The sequence below is a fragment of the Leptosomus discolor genome, chromosome 4, assembly GCF_034619465.1.
Source record: "Leptosomus discolor isolate bLepDis1 chromosome 4, bLepDis1.hap2, whole genome shotgun sequence".
Taxonomy (NCBI): domain Eukaryota; kingdom Metazoa; phylum Chordata; class Aves; order Leptosomiformes; family Leptosomidae; genus Leptosomus; species Leptosomus discolor.
The window spans coordinates 10344711-10366696 of NC_141394.1; the positions used below are offsets into that span (position 1 = coordinate 10344711).

General features: G+C 44.3%; 1 protein-coding gene across 1 annotated transcript; it reads right to left on the reverse strand.

Annotated features, from left to right (window-relative positions):
* Nucleotides 1-2495: 2495 nt before the first annotated feature.
* Nucleotides 2496-18901, reverse strand: MRPL1 (mitochondrial ribosomal protein L1). The gene is made up of 9 exons (XM_086463932.1): nucleotides 18868-18901; nucleotides 18569-18680; nucleotides 17197-17440; nucleotides 16046-16129; nucleotides 14419-14490; nucleotides 14090-14201; nucleotides 12588-12688; nucleotides 5400-5481; nucleotides 2496-2929 (listed from the first exon to the last, which is right to left on the reverse strand). The coding sequence occupies exons 1-9, from the start codon at nucleotides 18899-18901 to the stop codon at nucleotides 2772-2774; spliced, it is 999 nt and encodes a 332-aa protein (XP_086320058.1). The 3' UTR covers nucleotides 2496-2771.
* Nucleotides 18902-21986: the final 3085 nt, after the last annotated feature.

Below are 21986 nucleotides of genomic sequence, written 5' to 3' on the forward strand. Positions count from 1 at the left end.
GAAGGTCTTCGGACAGATATTCTTCCAGAGTAGCAACACATTCCCCCAAGTCCAAGACAGGTGCATATGCCAAGGTCGCAGCCATTCTGGACTTAAGGGCGAACTCCACATTTATGCTGAACTCCTGAACAGCACCTATTGACACCAAATGCTTCCTCACATTCTGAGCCAGGTGGAAGAAGCTCATCCAGGCTCACTGGGTCCGAACATAGTGTGTTTAACTGATTTCAGCTTCACCAGATTGTTTTTCATAAAGCTGCTGTTCTCAGAATTACAGCACGAACCGCTGCGCTCAAGTTGAACATGCACAAACGAGTAACTTCGGTTGCACCCTCCACTGTTTTTTCAGCTTGACACTTTATCCCCGTTACAAATCTGGCCACTTCAAAGTCTGCTGCTGAAGGAAATTGGGAATATTGACCGATCATCTTGATCATGTCTCCGTTCTGGTGTGAATTCTGACCTTGCGTCATCCAATCTGTTCACACACAATGCCAAAATTTAACAGAAACATGAGCTTCCCCACATCCATATCTATCAAAATACATAAAGGTATCCATCACAAGCAAACTTTTCCCTTCCTCTCTGGCTTCAAACTGTCACAGGTGTCTCACAAGCAGCAAACAGTGCTATTTTTGCAAGGCAACCGTGTATATACAAGGGAGTTAAACCAGTAAGAAAGTAATCGATTAATCACACGCCTTCATTGGCCATCAGAGGTGTCCACCTCGCTCTGCAACTGTTTTTGACGATTCATTGAGAAAATAGTATTGAAATTAACGATGACATAAAGGCAGCAATGAGATAAAGACAACCAAATCATTTTAGGGTACTGTTTTACTAACACATGTTTAGTGAAGTCCAAAAAAACTCCACTGTGAAACTTTTCCCAACACCTCTACAGAAGGGAACAAGAATGCCACCTGCTGGAAACACCGTGGAAAAAAATGGGAAAGAAATTCTGCTGCAAAGCAAAACACCCCTATTGTTAAACAGCCAGTTAAAAATATGAATATTTATGCTGGTGTCCAGTTTATGGTTAAGAACTATGCTGGAGGAAAACAAGGTAAGCAAAATAAGAAGTCACAGCAGTTGCCACAGACTGCATTACGTCAGGCAGAATGGTAAATTTACATTACAAGCACACTCAAGACTGGCTGTTGTGAAAAGGTTTTGGTACTCTGACCCATTTGACCCACACCAGCCACCTCCAAAGAACAAAAAGCTGAAATGCAAAGAGAGAACCGTGGCCAAGTTGAGCCTTCTGACCTATTTAAGAGCTCAAACCCCAACAAGAGTTCAACTCATTTGTTGGGAATCTACCACTTACGTCAAACTGTGCAATGCTAAGAGACCTCCCTTTCAATTAAACAGTCTTTATTTTCAAGATTTTCTGCCAAATCTAAGTGGTATGCATAGCTGCTAGGAGTCAGAGGAATAAAGTTAAGCAGGTAGATAACCAAAGGTGACCTCCTTGGCCTTTTTTCCCCATATACTGGCAGATGGGACCAGGAGCCTCCACCCAGCCACTAGAAAATCAATGTCTTCTATCCAGGTCTACAGAGCCTGGTGCACCTCCGAGGTGACTAACCTAGCACAGGACCACAGCCCTACAGCTCCTAGCTACCCACCGCTCCTGTTACACACGGAGATGAGCTCTTCATCTCCAGACACAAACACATAAAATCTATGTAAGGCATCAGTCAGCATTTTTAGGCAATAAACAAAATAAAACCTCATCAGGAAGTGTAGCACAGGAGTCTTTCACTACGGAAAGAGAGATGTGCTGCTTGTTGGAAGCTGCCCCAACTCACCCAAACCCACCCACTTATCCCAAGCGGTTATTCACCAGCCCATCCAGAAGAATGCCTATGATAGAAAATAGACGAGGAAGCAACACTTTGTAGCTTCACTCAGGTTTCATCCCAAAACAGTTTTAAGTGTCATTCTTTCCAGGATAGAATAAACAAACCACTAACGGACTGGATTCTGAGAGGCATCATATCAGTTGTACACAGATAAAACAGCATTATTTGAAAGATAAGGTGCATGATTGCTCCTCCCACAGAACACACCCAATTTGTCCTTAGAAAAACCTCACCTATTACAATTTGTCACAAAGACTAACCTGCATGCAGAGGCTCAAAGTGGCAAAGCAGTAATCCTCTGTATACCCCACCGGTATCTATGTACCAGATTAAATGAAAACAAAGTGAGATCTCACAAGCATCACGCAGACATGGCTCCCACCAACTCAAGACACCATGTTTGACTTGGCAGAAAAATGGAACAGCAAATACTAGTCTCCTTCATCGGCAAGTTGTACAGCAGCTTTCCACAAGTAACTGCAGGAGTTGCTCTGTGAAGGACTGAGTCAAGACAACAAAAGCATTGAACATTCTGCAACTTCAACAGAATAAAGCACCCAGCATCGTGGGTATTAACATGTGCTGGCCTTTCAGCTGCAACGGTGGAAGTTGGATGGCAATACCTCAGAAGTTACAGAACTACTTTTATTAAAGTGAGAACAGTTACGTGCAAAGAAAAAGAAAAACAAAACACGCAAACTAGGGAGCTTTCAGCTACCAACAAAAGGTATTTAAGATGTCTTGAGTTTTGACAATAGACTAATCTTTGTGACACCACTTCTTGTTACACAGAATTTAAAACTGAAATTCACAAGTCAGATTTACTTTTTCTTTTCATAAAATATGATTTGAATGACACCATTTGCTTTCCAAGCTTGATCATCAGATGTACAAGGAAAGACATCAGGTAGTAACAGAGTCTTGGACATGTTGTTCTTCATTATCTTCTGCATTTTTTGATTCTTTTTCCTCTTCCTCCACCTGAGGTAGAAGTCCATCGAGGTTCAACATCAAACCTTCACTGGTTGAAGATCTAATAACCAGCTTCTGCACAAAAGGACCTAGAAAACAAAGAACACGACCAACTTGGTCACTCTACTACTCTTCATGTCCCCAGGCTGATTTATCTTATTACTAATGCAAACACATGACCAGAATCAGAACTACACATGCAGACACATCCCTTCAGCACAGAGAGTTTAACCTCCACCCTGGCAGATTGGGTTTGAAATGCAATTCACACTCTGGTGCCATAAAAGGTCCTAACTTGATGGCTACCTTATTGGCATCACCAGTGCCCCTGGGCCTCAGAACATACAAGTAAAGCTTCACATGCACGTACACTGCTCCCAAAAAAAAAAAAAAGAAATACAGGTGAACTCACTTTGGGAAGCGATCCTGATTGGCAAGATCTAGGGGGGAAGTTTGTTGAGCACCCAAATATTCCTACATGACTAAGGGCACAAAAGAAACCACTCCTAATTCAGGATCCTCCCTCGAAATGCTGAAAGAAACTTTTGACAAGAACTACAAACCCAGTCAGATTTTTTTACGGAAAATTAAATAGATCTATATTATAGTCTGAGAACACTTTAGTCTTTTTGGTATTTTTAGTCTTGCATTAGATCAAGTGACTCGTGGAGGAATGCCATTTTAGCGATAACTACCTAACTGCATGAAGACATGCTACTACATATGGGAAGTCTGAACAGAACTAAAGAATAGATACCTGTAACTAAGTTGGTCTAAGTGACTGACAGTTAGCAAGCATAGCTGGACTCCATTGCTGTAAAGAGGTCTTAATCATCAATTTTGCTTCCTATAAACGGCAAATATTTTTCATCAAGCCAGTAAGAGACCCACCACAAGAAGCCTGATACCACAAAAATCAGCTAATAGCTGACCATGAGCCCACAGTGTGCCCAGCTGGCCAAGGTGGCCAGCAGCATCCTGGCCTGTATCAGCAATAGCGTGGCCAGCAGGAGCAGGGAGGTGATCATGACCCTGTACTCGGCACTGGTGAGGCAGCACCTCAAGTACTATGTGCAGTTTTGGGCCACTCACTACAACACAGACGTTGAGGTGCTGGAGCGCGTCCAGAGAAGCTGGTAAAGAGTCTGGAGCACAGATCTTATGAGGAGCGGCTGAAGGAACTGGGGTTGTTCAGCCTGGAGAAGGGGAGACTGAGGGGGGAGACCTTACCGCTCTCTGCAACCACCTGAAAGGAGGCTGGAGTGAGGTGGGGGTCGGTCTCTTCTCCCAAGTAACAAGCAATAGGAAATGGCCTCAGGTTGCGCCAGGGGAGGTTTACACTGGACATTAGGGAAGACTTCTTCACCAAAAGAGTCCTCAAGCATTTGAACAGGCTGCCCAGGGAAGTGGTGGAGTCACCATCCCTGCAAGTATTCCAAAGACGTGTAGATGCGGTGCTTAGTGACACGGGTTAGTGGTGGACTTCGCAATGCCACGTTAGTGGTTGGACTCTATCTCAAGGGTCTTCTGCAACCTAAACAATTCTATGATTCTATTCTATAAGGTCAGAAGAGTTTACCCTTACTTAACTAGCTTGGTGCAGTTCACATAGAAACTCATTAAGGACAAAGCTGTCACCACTTTCTGCTTTTGTTTACTTCTATTTAAAACTCAACCAACTCCTTATACTTTTTATTTGGGCTGAAATGCTTCTAAAGGCACACGTACTTGGCTTTTTGTGGTCTGTTCTCTGTACAGTAGTTACTATTAACAGCATCACCGCAAGAGATGCAAGGTAATTCTTTTTGCAGACATTAAGCCAATATTAATATAGAAAGTTGTTTTCTTAGCTTAAATAAGGTTATTCTGCCATAAAATTATGTTCATAAATCACCATTTCCACTCCAGCTAAGCAGATGACATTTGTGCTTCATTATGATGAAGAGCAGATAGCATATTAGTTGTTTACACTCTTTGCTCAGAACAGTGAGCAGAACCCACAGGAACAACACACAGAATTCACACCTTTACTCCTTTGTAACCTGATCCTTTTACCAAGTAATTAAAAAACAAACAAACAGCTTTTCCCTTGGAGCACTAAAGAATAAAAGGTGGTATACCTTCAAACAGCATAGCTAACCAGACTAGATGTTAACCAAAGCACAGGTTTTAACTAAGGCAACTGCAGGTGGATTCCAGGTTCAGATTCTTTGCATTGAGCCACAACAGGGTCACGTCAACAGGGTAAAACCAATGCACACAGATGCTGAAGACCTCCGTGTCTCATAAGGATCTCCCTGTATGGCTACTTAAGCATCACACCTGCAAATTTACTTTTTGTAATGAGAGTTCACATCAAGAAGAGCAGACACTATTTGTGCCCTCAGAGGCTGTCAAGTTCTCAGGCCTCATTTTACCAAGTTGCCCAACTGCTCCTTTCTCCCATCCCAAGGCAGACAAAGCAGCAAGGTCATTTAACAACAACCCAGTAAAGAACATTAATTTCTTAATTTTGTTTGCTTTAACTTCAACTACCACATTAGAAGTACAGCTACTCACCGTAAGTCGACGGCTTGAATGTGCAGATATCGTGGATAACTGTTTTTAGATTGGCAACTATCTGCTCAGTCGGCATATCCAGCTGAAAGGGGGTAACGCAAAGTTAGTCACGGTGATACTTAAAATCTAGATTAATAAATCTGAAAGCACTGGGTACATGTTTATTCTACATTTGGATAGATTTTGTTTCTCTGTGTTCTCTGTTAAGGAGTTACAAATCCCATTAACAGCCTTGTCCAAATGACTCTGAGAAAAAAGTATTTCGTACATGGTTATATGCTCATCATTACTCTCCGTATTTCTACTCATGACATTAAATTCACACTGCTCTGAAACACCACATAGCCTTAAGGAGGTAAGTAGTCTTAAAAAACAACGTGTGTACAAGTGTTTCCACAAAAATCACCTTAAAATAAAGTATTTGAGCAAAGAAGCTTCAAGAAGTAGCTGTCAAAGACGACAAAACAGATCACACCACATACACAAGGATCTACAATTGAAGGCATTCAGAATGCTAATGAACAGAACCAAATGAGTAATTCTGAAATTATAAAGTTTCTTTCCCTTTTCTTTCCCATTTTAACATATTACACGGAATTTCTCCTTTCTACATAAAGTGCACAGAAGCATTGAGCTTTAAACATATACCAGTTCTGTATATGCCCTTTTTACAGACCCCAGTTCCCATCTATAGTGTTTTTGACCTTCCAACAAGAACTGTAGACTGACAGCTCCTCCTTCTGCCCAGTGTCCTAATCTAAGGGAGCACTTAAAAACACCTCACTTCAGACACATAGGTGATTCTTGCTGGACAAACCACAGTTACTTGGAAGTGAACTAACATGCCAAAAAATTATTACCTCCATGTTCCCTCCTATACCAATCACTTTAAGTCACAACTGCTACTCATCTCATCTGTACTCTCTTCAAGAACAGGTAACTCATGATAAACAGACACTCCAACCTGACACCAGGACCGACCTCTCAGCTCCTGGAGAGCTTAATGTGCATTTCTCAGACTAACTGTTCAGTTGCTATAATGCGCTGCTATGCTTTATTTAATTTGCTGTCTGCTCTCACCCACATCATTCACGTGTCTTTTTTTTTTGTCTAGATAAAGAGTTCTTTTTCTACAGTTTTCAGCTAAATAATTAAAAATAGCATCTTTCTCACAGGATTAACTGTTTCAGGGGAGCACACAGGTATCACTGAGGCCCCCTCTTCCTCTCTACCACCTCCCAATGTAGCATGAGCAGATTCTATTAATACCTCACTGATCTGTAAATGTATACGTTACACCACAATAGAAATACTGTTATACTTGACTACTCTCCTCCCAGATCTAGTCCGTTAATACCTCTTCATGCTCTTCTGGCAGACTTACAATCCAAAAGCAGTTCCTCTGCTACAGAGGCCAGAACACATTTGTCTTTATCATTGTTATGCTGATCGCAACGTGCTTAATCATTCATAAATTAACAAACTGAAAAGTCTGTTTGTTAATGCTGAGCATTCCACTTCATTGACACAGTCACCATGCAGTACTGCATTCAGAAGAAAGGAATACTCAGAACCATTTAACAAAACATTCATTGGTAATAACTAATTCCAAATTATACTTGACATGAAGGTTTAAATAGTGTTTGCTTCCAAACCTTACACTAAGTTCAGGTCTTTAGCGAACCTTCAATTGTACCATTTCAGTGAGCTGCTTGGCATTCATCGTCCGTAACAGAGCCTAGAAGCAGTCACAAGAGACAGAATTTGCAAGTTGTTCTAAACAAGATACAACATCTTATAAAGGTTTAGAAGAACAACACATTATGAGACAAGACCCATCTCAGAATATGAAGCCATTAGTTAACATTCTGTATTTGTTAAGACAGGAAAACAGGACAGCGTGACTTGCATTCAGTCAGATACCATGACACATCCCAAGAGATCACATACTGTAATTCACTTGAGATGCCAACAGCTGCATAACAAAGACAGGTAATGCTCTGAGGGTTCTAAGTATTTCAAAATAGCCTCCACATCCAAACAAATATTCCAGCTTCCAAGTAAGTACTCCACAGCAAATCCTTGTATTTACACAGCCACTGTGCATCAGCACTTGGATATTTAGTTCCATTCCAACCTTCGCCAAACTGACAGAAGTACTCTGGACTAGATCTTCAAGGCTGTGCAAGCTACTCTGTTCAGATCAAGTGCAGTGAGAGCCAAGTATCTTTAAGTCCTGAGCCTTCCTAGAGAGCAACCATGCCTGCAGAGGAAGCAGCTGTAAATCACTTTCCTGTCCACTTTATATAAATACAACCTAACCACAAAAAAATGACCATCTATACTACAACCAAAACACAGAAATGAATTATTACCTATCTTGTTTAAGAAGCTTCTCTCTAGAGCAGCACAAGATGCTGCTAAAAGGTTCAGGGAAGTTATTTGGGTTTTGTTTGGTTTTGTGTTTCTTTAAAAAAAAAAAAACCCACACCCCAAAACATTACATTTGTCTTTAAAAGGACCTCCCACAAGCTCTGCTGCCTAGTGGGAAATTGCCTATTCATCATTGCACAAGTTTCACCAAAACAGACCATGTTTAAAACATGATTCATGAGGCCTCCATGCTTCTGTCTTCTCAGGGATCTTTAGAAGACTGCAATTGAATACACAGCAGAGCCACTCAGCTATTTGCTGGCTAAATATGCAAATGAAGAACACAAAGATGCCCTGCTATTAAAACACTAGCTTTAAACACAGAACTGCTTTTCTAAACTCTATTTAGAGAATTGTATTAAGAGACCATTCAGATCACTGAAACTACTGCAGACTTAACTACCAGGCAGTTCGAACTTAACACACATGTAGGGAACAGCAGTCATGGCAGGGCAGAAACACTTGGTAGAAAACCAAGTAATAATTAACACAGAATCATTAACACTCTGCAAGTCAAGATTTTTGTCAGCTATTTAACTCAATGCCTTAAGAATCAGAGGGCAGGAAAATAAAGCTAGAAACTAGCCAGCAAGAAAACCCACCAACAGACACAGCAAAGCTGTTCTACATGGTAGAAGCAGAATGGAGCGTGCACACCGCATGGGATCAAGTAGGGCACGCAGAGAAAGGAGCCCCGTGTTTCGCGTTTCAGACATTCAAGTTCAAGAGCACGAACAACCTCCCTCCAAAAAGAGCGAGATGGCAAAGTCCTGCAGATGCAAAGGTTACAGAGAGTGAGGCTAACTCATCTTCTACACCACACCAGACAAGAAAGAAAGTCCTGTTCCTGGGTGCAGGGGAGAGGTGTGATTTGAGACATGCATGACTGCTATGTAAGATACTTAACATCTGGGAACCAGCAAACAAGAGAGAATGTAAATCAAATGAAGTATTCAGTACATATAATTTATACATCAAAAAGGAAAGACTGAGCAACAGAAAATGAATGGAATCAAAATAAAGCTAATAGAGAAAGGTTTCTTGATGGGAATTTCTATCAATTTCTTCAGTTTATAGCCTGTTTTACAATAGTTTCACTACCTAGCAAAAAACCCACCCATAGCTGACAGCTCTTAAGTTCAGGTCATGCACCGACCACACATGTACATGTCCATCTTAACCTGCAACGGACTCATCTATCATACAAACCCAAAAAGTGACTTCTGCTACATACTACATCAAAAGCCACTCTAATAGGACAAGGCAGTCATTAAAGACTACCCATTGCAAAAATGGAACAGGAATTTTTATGGCTTTTTCTCATGGCATTTAAGAGACCTGGGCTGCCTGCTGACCATTCACCCAGAAAGCTAAGTCAGTTCTCAGAGTACCTTAACTGGGCTTACAGTTGTGGTATCTGAGGTGAAAAAAAAATAAATTAATGAAATCTACTCCAAGTCCCCTACTACAGCTCTTGAGAGAAGGTCAGAATACATGACAAACCAGAGCTCTGTGTAGGAATCCATAACAACATAGACCATGCAGACAGCATTTTCTCACCTGGCACTCAAGCCAGGTCCATTTCTAAGGTAACAGCCCCATTCAATCTACAGAAAATAAAAAAAAGTAGGCATTAAATACCCCTATTGTAAAGGGATATTTCCTATCCCCTAGCTTAACTCTCTACAACTTCTTCCACATCCTTGGTCCCATTTTGTTCCAAATTCAAGCCTTCTGCCAGTACGAGACTACTAGAAAGACATTACTCAGGTACAGTCCAGTACATCCCATCAGGAGCTGTGCAACACCTCCAGCTTTTGCTGAGGTACGTAACTGAAGGCTGAACATCTCTCATCCTGGACTTGTCAACAGTCAGAACCATTTAGAAATAGCATCGCAGGCCAGCAAGCCTTTCCATGAGATCTCAAATACAGAACAGCTCCAGCAGCTAACAAAAGACAACTGTTACAACCTACGCTCTTTGCATTATTCCCTTCATCCTCCAATAAGCATATTTCAACTCTAAAGCGTTCGAAACAGCAAGAGTTAACAGCTCTTCCTCAACTGCAGGACTTTCCCCCGCTTTAAGGGATTCAAAGCTAAGGATCCATTTAGTCTTTTCTGTTTCAAAGGCCAGTGATGCTTTGAGCCTTCAATCCCATCAACAGCCAAAGGAGGCTGACGCTTCTACTGCAAACTGGCATTTTTGCTTCCTGCCTTAACTCTCATTTCCACACACCTTATGTTCTGTGTACCAAGTTTGAGAGATCTCTGATTCAGTACACATCTCTCCACACCTCTAACCCTGTGAATAAAACAGTGCTCCTGGAAACGTGTCTCTTCCCAGAGAACACATCCTTCTGAACAAACCTTGAAGTCTTGCCTCCTGAAACCACCTTACTCTTTTCCATAGAAGAACCATTTCGCAGGCAGCTCTCTGAACAGACAGGAAAGTACACCAGAAATTCCTTCCTGGTCACACTTGGCCTCTGACTTCTCTAAGGACAGCTCCAACCTTGGAAAAAGAAAATTTTGTAGTGATCAACAGCACCCTCTCTGAACCAATGACTGGCGTCAAAACCCTGAAATAAGTAACTGTGAGCTGCCCTCTGCAGGTAGCTTGATTCCAAAGGAGAGCGCCCGAGCGTCCTCATTTGTCTCCCTTCTGCCTTAAGCTCCATGTCTTAAAAGAACATTTTACTTTCTCAGTTTCACAACTTCAGGTCTACTAATTCAACTTAACTGCTGCCAACTTCTGGGCTTTTCAAAGACATCCCAGCTACTACTATGAAAACACCACTGAGGCTGCTCACTTATGTGGGAGTGCAGCATTACATCAAGCCACTGGCCATAACTAACAGGCAACATGAGACAGCAGCACTAAAGGGAAAAACATCTCTTTGAGAAATGCCAGCTTGGCAGACTCCCAGAAACATCTACACTACTGTCTGGAATACAGCAATAGATCTTCACATTCCTGTGTAATTCATAAATTACTATTTTCTCACTGACAAGATTTAAGTTTTAAAAGCTCTTGATTTAGTGGTGAGCAGATATGCAAAACCACTCACGGCTCTCACAGCCTCCCAGAGCCCTGCCTGCACTCAATCTCCTTCCAGTGTCGCTGCAGAAGCAGTAAGGAAAACTAGGTCAGGTAAAGGATAGTAGCTACAGAGGGTGGAGACATTTTACACAAGCCATAACCACCGAGTCATCCCTCTGCACACAACTCAACACACAACAGTGTGACAGAGTGTGTCACGCCATGTGCGCAGTGTTAGAATCACCTCCGTCACGGAGCTGACATTAAGTTTCTGTAAGTAAACCCTCATCATACTGTTTCTGATCCAAGAGTCACTCAAAAGAACCTACTGTTCACCTGTAGAGTGACATCTCTGTGGCACCAAATCTTCTGTAGTGCCATGAAACTGCAGGGCTGAGCTGCCCAGACACAGAACCTAAGGTAATCTGTAACCCCAACATCTTACATCAGCAACAGGACATGGTTTTAGCTTCAGAAACTCCACCCACAGCTGCACTATGCTACACTAAGCAGAACCAACTGCAATCACATTAAATACTGTCAAGACATCAGAGTTCTTCATTCACCTTTATTAAAAGCCCGATTCTTCTTCTTTACTATACAAGCACAAACTTTACAGCAAGTTTAATTTGCAGGTACTTTTTAGGCTGACCTACAGTATGAAGCGAGCAAAGAGTACAGTCACAATACTTGAAACCAAGACTCATCTATGGATTTGAGGCATTTCACACAGTTCATTAAACAGCTAAAGATACTTCCTGCCTGTAGCAAAGCACAATATATAACCACTTCAGCAGAATAGTCCCAAGAACCTCAGTTTTGAGTATCGTACGGATGAGCAAGCCCTTGAAATCCACATGCACACCACAGAGCAGCTAGCCAGAATCAACAAACTTGCTTATCTTGAAACACCACCAGACAAAGCTTCAGGGGTTAGGCATCTTGCACACTTCCTTTCTGTACCAGTATCAGTTAAAGGAAAATTAAAAATCAAAAATCAAAACCAGAATGAAAACAAAACATACAGTCTGAAGCAGGGAAAATAAATTTAGAAACACATTAAGAGCCTAAAAAAAATGTGAGAGAAGAGATATGTAATATAACCAAATTTCTTATATGGCAGCAAAGCACGAATTAATTTTCTATTTCAGGGGTAATGCAAACAGTTCTTGCTTTTTGCTCCAGTTCAGAACTGAAGTTAACATATTTAAATGAGTCTATTAGGTTAAAGCAAACACTTTTTGATCCACCTGTGCATATTGACCATGGACTTACAATGCATAGTTTATTTACTTAAAAAAAAACCCAAACAAATAAGCTTTATTTTACTCACAGAAGAGTGCTGGGGAAGGCAGGAGGAAAGGGAAGCCCATGTTAACACGTTGACTCACAAGAAGATTACTAAGAATAGTACCTTTTTCATTCTATTTTGTCCATTGGCATTTATAACTTCTTAGCATCAGGTAAGCCTTGCTCTCAGTTTTAGCAGAGCCATCCTCTATCACCACACACATTAACAACATAGAGGACTCACATCAGCTGAAGGTGTCACACAACAAACAGCAAGAGTTCCATTTACTTCAGAGGTCAGTTAAAGAACAGGGTTAAAAATCTTGGGAACACACAGACTAAACCCATGTTTTTTCTCTTCTTTTAATATTAACTTCAGTTCTGCTCAGCAGAGTAAACTTAAAAACCTAGATACAACTTACCCTTGCTATTCTTGTCTTGATTACACGCTCATCTTCTACTGTGTACTCAAGACATTCTCTGAAGAACTGCAGCATTTTGGGAATATCATGGCCCAGGGAATCTAATTTAAAAAAAAAAGACAAAAAGGCTGCCTGAGTAATGCTTATTAGTGTGGCCAAGATAGATATTAGTGAAGAGAGAATTCAAGTCTTTCAATTAAGGCAGATAAACCCCAATCAAAAATGCAGTTTCATGGGCAAGACAATAACGTCCTCACACACACTACATAAATCATTTCTGTCTCATTAATCAGCAGACATGAACAGCTAATACCGTAGGAAACATAAAAGGCTTCACTTCAAATGAAGAACCGTTTATATATATATATAAATAACAAAGCTTTATTACCTAATGCAATTAAAGCAGCTTGAAAGACCAAAACCTATCAAGTCAGGTTTAGAAGAAGCTCCAAGTCTTCCTTAAAAACAAAGCCTACAACTATGTAATAGCAAGGTTGCACACTACCTGCACCACACTGGCCCAACCCAGCCATTCCCACAAGTCAAGACAGCTGTTTCTTATCTGAGGCTCAGATTTACAGCATCACTTAATTGCTTCAAATACAAGCATTGCTCCTCCCACACATCTTTTGATGGCTCCAAGAAAAATTGGCCCTGGATAAGCTACAAACCAAGTACGTACCTAATGACATAATACAGCTTTCATTTGTTCCAAAAATGATCTGGACTATTCTGTCACAATGTTTTCGACAGGTTTGTCTCAAATGTTTAGAAGCCTAAAAATTCTGCCTGCAGCTTGTAAAACATTAAGGCAGCTGGAGTAGAGGAGTAAACATAGGGTTCAAGAACCAGTGCTTCACACAGCAGGCACAGGCTCTATGTTTGAAAAATAGCCTTTTTTTTTTATATTTGAAATAGACCCCTGACACATAGCTAACATAAGTCACCAAGGGAGGACAAGAGTACTGAGAGACTGATGTTTGTTGCTGTGAAAGCCTGACCTGAAAAGGAAATGTCTTGTGCATTATTAAAAAGGAGAGACCACACAGGTAAGGGAGCAGGCTGTGTACATTTAAGGAAAAGTGTAAATAACTCCCTTGTTGAGTAGTATTGAACAGGCAGAAGGAGCAGTAGCAGTCAGGTAGACAGGATCCAAACAACCACACAACAGTTTGACAACACAACTGTCTCAGTGAATACGTTTTTTTCAAGTAATTTCCATCTTCCTGGGTAGCTCCACCATACTATTATGGTGCATCTGGACTAATAAGCATAGAGGCAACTAGTAGGCAAACTTCTCTTGATTCTAATCCCACCTTTGCCTGCTGTAGGAGAACAGCACAGTTCTAGATCTCTAAAACTAAGACAAAACAAATGGTTCACTCACATACAGTTTAATACTCAACGTAATTATATATCCTCATCAAAGAACTTTCAGTGTCACCTCTAGAGTTAAATCTTGTTCAGTACTTGAGATTTTTTAAGAAAGAATTGCTTCTTACTTTTTCTTGTGCTTGGGTATTTTCGTCGTAGTTTGTTCCTCAGTGGTATTAGCTTTGGCATTATTGCAGGAACAGCTACATAGAAGTCCACATGGATTTCATCTTCTAAAATCTGCAATAAAACCAATTAAATATATTTAGGAATACAATAAATTACCTCAGTACACAAGTCAACCTACAAGCATGTCCAAGCACAGAAACCCATCTCTCACTCTTCTTATTGGCTGCTAACTTCAAGGCAGAGTTTCCTGGACATGAGGTTGCTTGTCCCACCCTATCACTGTTCAAGTTAGGATAATTATACAATTCTTAAAAAATTAAATAAATACCCATTTGACTAATTCAACTCCTCCCACAACAGCAGCTCCATTCTCTCGAGCTATTTCAGCTTCTTGCTCATCCTGTTGAGAGAAAAAAAAAAAATCAGTAGCACCTGTACTACCAATTAGTCTGCATCAACAGCACTGGATAGGGTATAAAAACAGGCTATTTACAAGTTAAGAAGGAAAGAATGGTTTAAGGCAATGAAAGACCAAAAAAATATCTAGCACTAGTGATTTAACATAGGAGCAGCAACTCCACTCCAGGTCCCAACAAGAAGCAATAGTCAAGTCTTTAGTCCACTTCTACTGGAGAAGGAGAAAAGTCCATCCCATTTGCTGAGGAGCTCTATCAAAAGCCCTTTCTCTCCCACCTCCATCCTCTCGAAACTACAACAAACCATCCACTGGATGGAGCCAGCATCTTACTCCAAGCCTAAAGAGAAGCACAGAACTTGCTACTAAAAGCCACTGTAAAATAAGGCTACTCAACTTCTGAAAGTGCTATTAAACTTTGGCTTCAAAGAGCATTTAGAAGTTACCCTCATCTATCCTCTGCAACATTTTGCTTTCAATAGTCTGAAATACAGAAAGGCAAAAGGCATCATTTTTGTAAAAACTTCGGCTCAAGCTTTTGATAGAAGCAGATATTCACAACTCAAAGCCTGAATCAACTTTTCCTCCCAAGAATAAACTGAACAGCTCCACACTCCCATCTAAAAGTACTAGCAAGTGTTTCAGTCACTCAACCTTTTTTCACTTACACACCTTCACAAGGCAGGGAATCTCTTATCCCAAATGAATCTGAGTGAAGAGAGAAAGTTGTGAGATACAGCTTCAAAGAACCTGGCCTGCTCGGGTCTTTTGTCAGCCCTCTGTTCTGTAAGAGGGTTCTCACCTTGCAGCTCGGGTAGAAAATTTCACAAAAACTAAGCCCAAAGGGTAGTGAACTAAACCCATGGCAGTTCTCCAGAATAATCTCATACAGATATACGTAGGTCTATTCTGTTAGAATGATTACCTGGCAAAGGACAGCAGCAGAGGCTGAAACTAGTCTCATACAGATGCTACAACCACTCTCCACACCATTTCACATTAGTGAACACCTAGGAGAGCAGACAAATGGTTTGGGGCAGAGGGCTATTAAGTTGTTTAGGGTTCTTGGGAGAAGTTACTTTCCCCTCCTTCCCCAAAGGTATCCTGTCACAGCACAAGTTACCACGAATAACACCCACTTCTAACCTGCTCTGCCTACTGAGGCTTAAGACAGCAGGGTGAACATGGTTGCTACACCATACCATCTGCCCGTATTACAAAAAGGTGACAAAGGTTTCACTCTCCAAGTGATCTTTAATCACCTCTTCCTTAGTCACATCTATGCAGATGTCTAGCCTCTAAGAGAACTGCTAGAATAATCTACATATACATAAACCCATGAAGATGAAGGAAATCCTCTAAGATGCTTCTTAATACATTAAGATGCTGCTGAAGATGAATCCTAGACAGACTTAAGAGTTCTGTAAAGCATTCAGAGTCTTCTCAATAAAAGGTATAGTACTTGCACAGGAATTAGTTGTGTTGTAAGAGCATGCTAGATACAGAAAATTTATACATCAAGTAATTCAGGCTTACCCACCTCTGTGAAAACCAAGACCTTATTCGTTTCATCTGTAAAGCGATATGGAAGAAGAACAGTGCTGGCAAATGGATCCACTTTTTTCTGATTAGTAAAGAAAGAGAAATATTAAGGGAAATTACACAACTGCATGGAGCTGGCCCCCTAAATAGCAACCTTACCCACAATTTTCTTGCACAGAGGCCATAACAAAACAAGCACAATGCGTAAGTTTTGACTGCTTTTTTATGTCCAGTATATGCTCAAATCTAAACTTAAGAGACACGAATTAATTATGCTGCAGTTTTCCCAAGAGAAAGGACATCAGCAACTCCGGTGTAGAATTGCTACCAGGCTCCGGTGCAGTCAATAACCAACACTGAGGTGCTGTAGTTGCAGATTATCCGAACGATTTTTCTGATGCAATGGCCAATGCAAACCTTCAGCAAGAAATGTGTCTCTCGCCAAGCCTTAAGAATGTCAAATCGCCACTGAAAGCAGGAGCAAAAGCTCTGCTTTTCTTTAAGCATCAACTTGTGTACTAGGGGGCTCTTAGAGCTAGAAAACCAAAGGGTTATTTAGTCACACATGCGAAGAAACTAACTCTGAAGTGGCCTGTTTTCTACTTATGGGGGAAGCACAAGGAGTTTTAGGGGAAGACTAAACTGGGCTAGATGCCTTTAAATCAAAAACATCACAGGCAGACAAACAATAGCATACTTTCAAAGAACACTAAAACTACTAAAAAAAAAACCTCAAAACAAGGTGAAGGACAGAGGCAGGAAGAAGCTTGTCTTTACACTTCTTGTAACAACCATCCCAGAACAACACACACACATGATTTCGGCAACACATCTTTAAGTGGAAAGCCCAAACAGATGTAAAGCTTGATCAGTTCTGTCCAGACACGGATCTTAGTCACATAATAGCCTGTTTCCAAAACCCTCAACTGTGTTATCTTCACCTCAGGAGTACGAGGGACATTTAATAGTTACGCATGTATAAAGGCACAAAGCCACCTGCAAAAGCACACATTATTCTGACCATCAGAGGAATTGCAAGAGGCAGACGAGAAGGCTGATAGCAGCATCTGCCCTGCACTTAAAACACAGGCTTCCCATGTTAAAAAGAAGAAAAAAAAGTACCAAAGTTTGTATACGCTTCCAACCTACCTTCTTCTGTAGTGCCATATCTAGGAATACGTTGATATAGACATACTGTTTGGGGTAAGTAAAATCCAGTTCCTGAAATTTCTTTAGCATACCCACAGCCTCCTCCACATCATAGGACGGCCGCTTGTAATGCCATGTCAAGTATACATCGTCCACGGGCTTGCTCATCAGCGGCCGCCTCCTAGTTACTTGTTTCTTTTTTGTTTCCTCCTGCTTGGTCTGTTGTGAACCTTTTTTTGCAGTTCTACGACAAACAAAAAATATTATTAGATCATCAACTGAAGAGTCTGGCATATGCTCCAAGAGAAACAAGTAGACACTATCATGTGTCACTTATTAACTAACAATTAGTTAATAAGGAAGGTTCTATACAAAGATGAACACCCTCCCTAAATTCAACCCAGTTACTTGTCTCAGGTGGCAAAGACAGAAATTAAACAATCAGAAATCAAAAGCTCTGTAGGCAGTTAAGCTCCTCAAACAATGTAGCCACATTTGCACGGCATGGAACGAAGTTAATGACCTCCTACTGTATCAAGGTAAACCCACATCAAGATAAAACACCAACTTGTATGGGTCTTGCCTTCACACAGGCAGGTAGCAGGCACTGTGCCAGAGCTGCTTCCAAACCATACCAATTCCACACACCTTCCTGGCCATCAGAAGGAGCCACATGTGTAGGGTTTTTCTTCTTATTATTATGACAGCAGTCCCACCTTTCACAAAAGGTTTCTCTTCCCTTTCCTGTATAATTTTGCATGCAATTAACAAACATTAGCCCCAACCCTTATTCTACCACCTACTTTCAAAGGCTCTCAAATCAAGGAAAAAAAAAATAAAGTAATAGCTAGATACCTCATTCCTCTACTAACAATGATTAAAGACTCCACAACAATTCACAACACTTGGCATACAGCATGCTTCACTGTTCTGTACACAGAGGTAATTTTTACTTCTCCTACTTAGGCCATGATATTAAAGAGCCAACAAATTAAACAATAAAAAGCAACCTGAAGCAAGAAGAGGAACTGTTTGAAACCAATTCCATAAGCTCACCAGCTTTCATGCTGACAGCACTCCTTAGACTGTAATCCAGCCATACCCTCCAAATGCACAAACCAAAAATATCAAGTATATCTTTCCCCATAACCGTTACACTCATTACAAGAGTAACAGAAAGCACTTCCCGCCAGGCCAGCTGCTCAGACCTTCTCTCTCCAGGGTTGTTTCTCTAGCAGCTAGCGGGCCACCATCGAGGCCAGCTCGGTTGTTAGAGCAACACAGTGAAAACACCACAGAGCGTCCCCCCCCGCGCTCCCCAGGACACCCGGAGGCCAAAAGAGCTGCTTCGGGTGGAAGGAGACGCACTCACTTGGCTGCCGCAGCGTAGGGCCGGGAGGGTGGCGCGGCGCTCCCCAAGGCGGGGGCGGCGGCGAGGCGCTGGTCGAGCCCGGGGAAGACCCACCCGCGACGCGGGGCCAGCACTGCGAGGGAAAAGGCAAATACCGCTTCAAACAAGCGCCCCGGCCTCCTTCACCTCCCCGGGGACGCCCCGCCAGCCCAGGCCCCACCGCCCTTCAGGGTCGCCCCCTGCCCCGCGACACAGAGAAAAAGCCGGTAGCCAACGCCCGCGCTTTCCCGTCGGGGAGAGAGACGACGAAGCCCCTTCACCTCTCCACAAGCAGCGGCCAGCAGACGCCGCCATCTTGCAGAGCGGCCACGGTGCAGCGCGGAAAACGTCCCCCTCCGTGAAGAACCGTTCCGGCTTCGGGCGGGCCCGGCCATTTCCGGCGGCGGCCGGAAGCGCCGCACTGGTGCCCCCCTCCCGCCGTCCCCCCACCCGCCACCACCAAGTCCCGCCGTTCCGTGGGTCCCCCTTCCCGCCTTGCGTCCGGTGCCCGCTGAGGGGGGCGTTCCCGGGGCCTGAAAGGCGGCCTCGGTTCAAACCCGGCTTGTTCTCGCAGCCCTGCGAACAAAAATGACACCCACCCCCACCCTCCCGCAGGCGTTAAGCGGGCAGGGCCTGGGTCAGAGAGACCCAACATGGCGGCATCTCCTGTGGGCAGCCAGAGCCGCTCCCCTCAGAAACCCCCTGAAAGAAACCTCCGCGGGGTGAACGTCGGCCGTTTCACTCTTAACGGTTTTTTTGCTGCGAGTCCCAAGTAATTCAAGAAAGATTTTCTGGCTGCCCTCACACGTGTTCCCTTGCAAATGGGTTGGGAAAAGATCCGCCCGGTCTACAAAGCTACTCGTGAAGCAGCATCCATCTATAAGTGCACTTTGTTTAACCAGGTCCTAAGCTGTTCGGACACATGCCATAAACTACATAATCCTGTCTCTTGCTATATGCATGCTCGTTAAAGGGGGCCGTTTTATTCCGCACTGATGTGCTTTTGACTAGAAACATGCCAACTCCTGCAGTTCCGTTCCCCTCCCTGATAAACCTGTGTCCAAGAATATTCTCTAAATTCAATCAAGTCCTTCCTGCTCGAAACTCCCAACTCAGGCCCATCTCGTTCGTTGGTTTGTTCGGAAATACTTGTAAAACACCTGACTAGCCATGACACTACATGTTTTCTTGTGGCGCAAGGTGATTCAAACTTTCTGCAGAAACAGCAGCTTTTGTCTCCATAGGGACCACGGGCGCTGCGAAGGATGTTTACATCTCACCTGGCATTCCCCAATACGTCAGGGAGCCTCTTGAACTAGAATTGTTACTTTTAAAATCAGACATACACGCATATGTAAAACGAGTCATAACAAAACCAGTTAACGTGTTCGTCCACTGTAACTATACCCTCAGTGTCCCGGGAAAGGATTGGGACAGGGAGCTGTGAGGGTGACACGAGGAGAGAAAAAAAAAACCTCCTCGGTTAAAAAGTCTCAGCAAAGAGTGAGAAAGCATGAATCTAAAAGGCAGAGCGGGTTTGAGAGACACGGTTCTTTTCAGATGGGCATTCTCCTATAGTGGTGGCAATACAAGACTCACCATGTGACTCGGTTTAATATGCACCTGTGGCCAGGTAACAACCTGCATCCTTTACGGTCTTCCTCCATGACTCCTCAATCTTCTTGTGAGCTTCCAATTTGTTAGATGCAAGGTCGCTGCTGTGGATCGTGGATTTTGGCCCTGGGAGGGAAATACAGGCTCATGGTTAACGTGCACCCATTCCCGATTACTCACTTGCTTGGAAGAACAGCTCCTATCAAAACCCCTTGCTCTATCACAGAACCTCCTTCTGCACCTCCCGCTCTCTGAGCATAAGTGAGCTTTTTCGGTCCAGCATGAGTCCAGGCAGCTGCAGCAGAGAGCAAGTGCGAATAAAAAAGCTCTCAAGTGCTACCTCTTGTGCCCCTGCCCATTTGCCTGCTGCTCCCTCAGACGCCTCCCTGCACCTCTGATGCTTTTTTTTTTCCCCAGCACCATTTTCCCACCTCGGCAGTCCCACAGGTCAGCGTGCAAAGACCTACATGCCTCCCCGCTGCTGGCTGCTGCTTTTATTTTATTTTTCAATCCATCTTTCCCTCACGGTAGGCCCATGTTCCTCCTCATTGAACGTGGAAATGGCCACCAAAAGGATTTTGGTGCGTCAGAGAGAAGATGGGCTTTAATGCCAGAGTGACATTTACCTGCGCTTCCTTGCTTCAGCTGCCCAGAAGAGCATCTCCCATCTCACACGGGTCTGTACAACTGAAATTTGGGTGCCCGAAAAGATTTCCCAGAAAAGGAACTGCTGTCTGCGGAGAAACAAATGTGACCAACACCGAAGAGGAGACGTCTGCACCCTCAAATCCCAAGCTGAACACAGCGTCTGCCATTTCCCTCTCCCGCTCTCCCAGCCCCGGAGGGTGAGCAGCCCCGTACTCACCACCTTGCCTCCATAATTTGGAGGACAAGCAGCCCCCCAGAAGTCTTCCCCAACCCCTAGCCATGTCCCATGGGGTGCCACAGGCCCTCCCGACGACAACCGCCTCCTCTGCTAGCTGCCGCAAACAAAACCATGAGGTAAAAACGGGGCGTCTTCCCGCCATCGGGCGTTTCGGGGACCTACCTGTGTCCCCCCGGGCTGGTGGTGCGTCGTTCCCCGCCCCGGGCAGGTGTTGACACCGGCTCCGGGAGGTGACAGGGCCCGGCGTGTGCGAGTCTGTGAGCGGTGCCTGAGGTCCCCCCGCCTCGACGGCTCCGGCACCGCCCGCCTCCCGCCGCCACCGCCTCCCGCCTCCCCGCGCCCGCCTCCGTCTCCTCCGCCCTCCGCGCCGCCCGAGCTCCGGCCCGCTCCTCCCCGCCGCCGCCGCCGCCGCCCCGGCCACCCCGGCCCCGCGGCTCCGTCCCCGGCCCGGCACCGCTCCCCGGCGGGCCGCCGCCTGCATGTCGTTGCTGCCCGCCGCCGCCGCCCCGCCGCCCTGCCGCCGCCGGCCCCGCCGCCCCGCCGCGCCGGATGCAGGTGAGTGCCCGCGGCCCGACGGGGCCTGGCGGGGCGGGGAGAGGGGGAGCGGGCCAGAGCCGCCATGTCGGGTCCCGCCGCCGCCCCGCCAGCACCGGGGCCAGCACCCGGGGCGGCAGCCGCGGCCTGGGCCGCCTCGCAGCCGCTCACTCCGCGCCCTCACGGACACACGGATCCGTCTACACAGGCGGGGGGCGGGGGGCTGCAGGCAAATGCCCGGCGAGGGTCAGCCGGGAGGGGAATAGCCCCCCCCCCCCCGTCCCCGGAGGGGCCGGGGTGTGAGGGGCGAGCGGGGGTCCCGGGCCCGGCGGTAGGGGATCCCCGGAGGCTGGGCCGCGGCGGCTT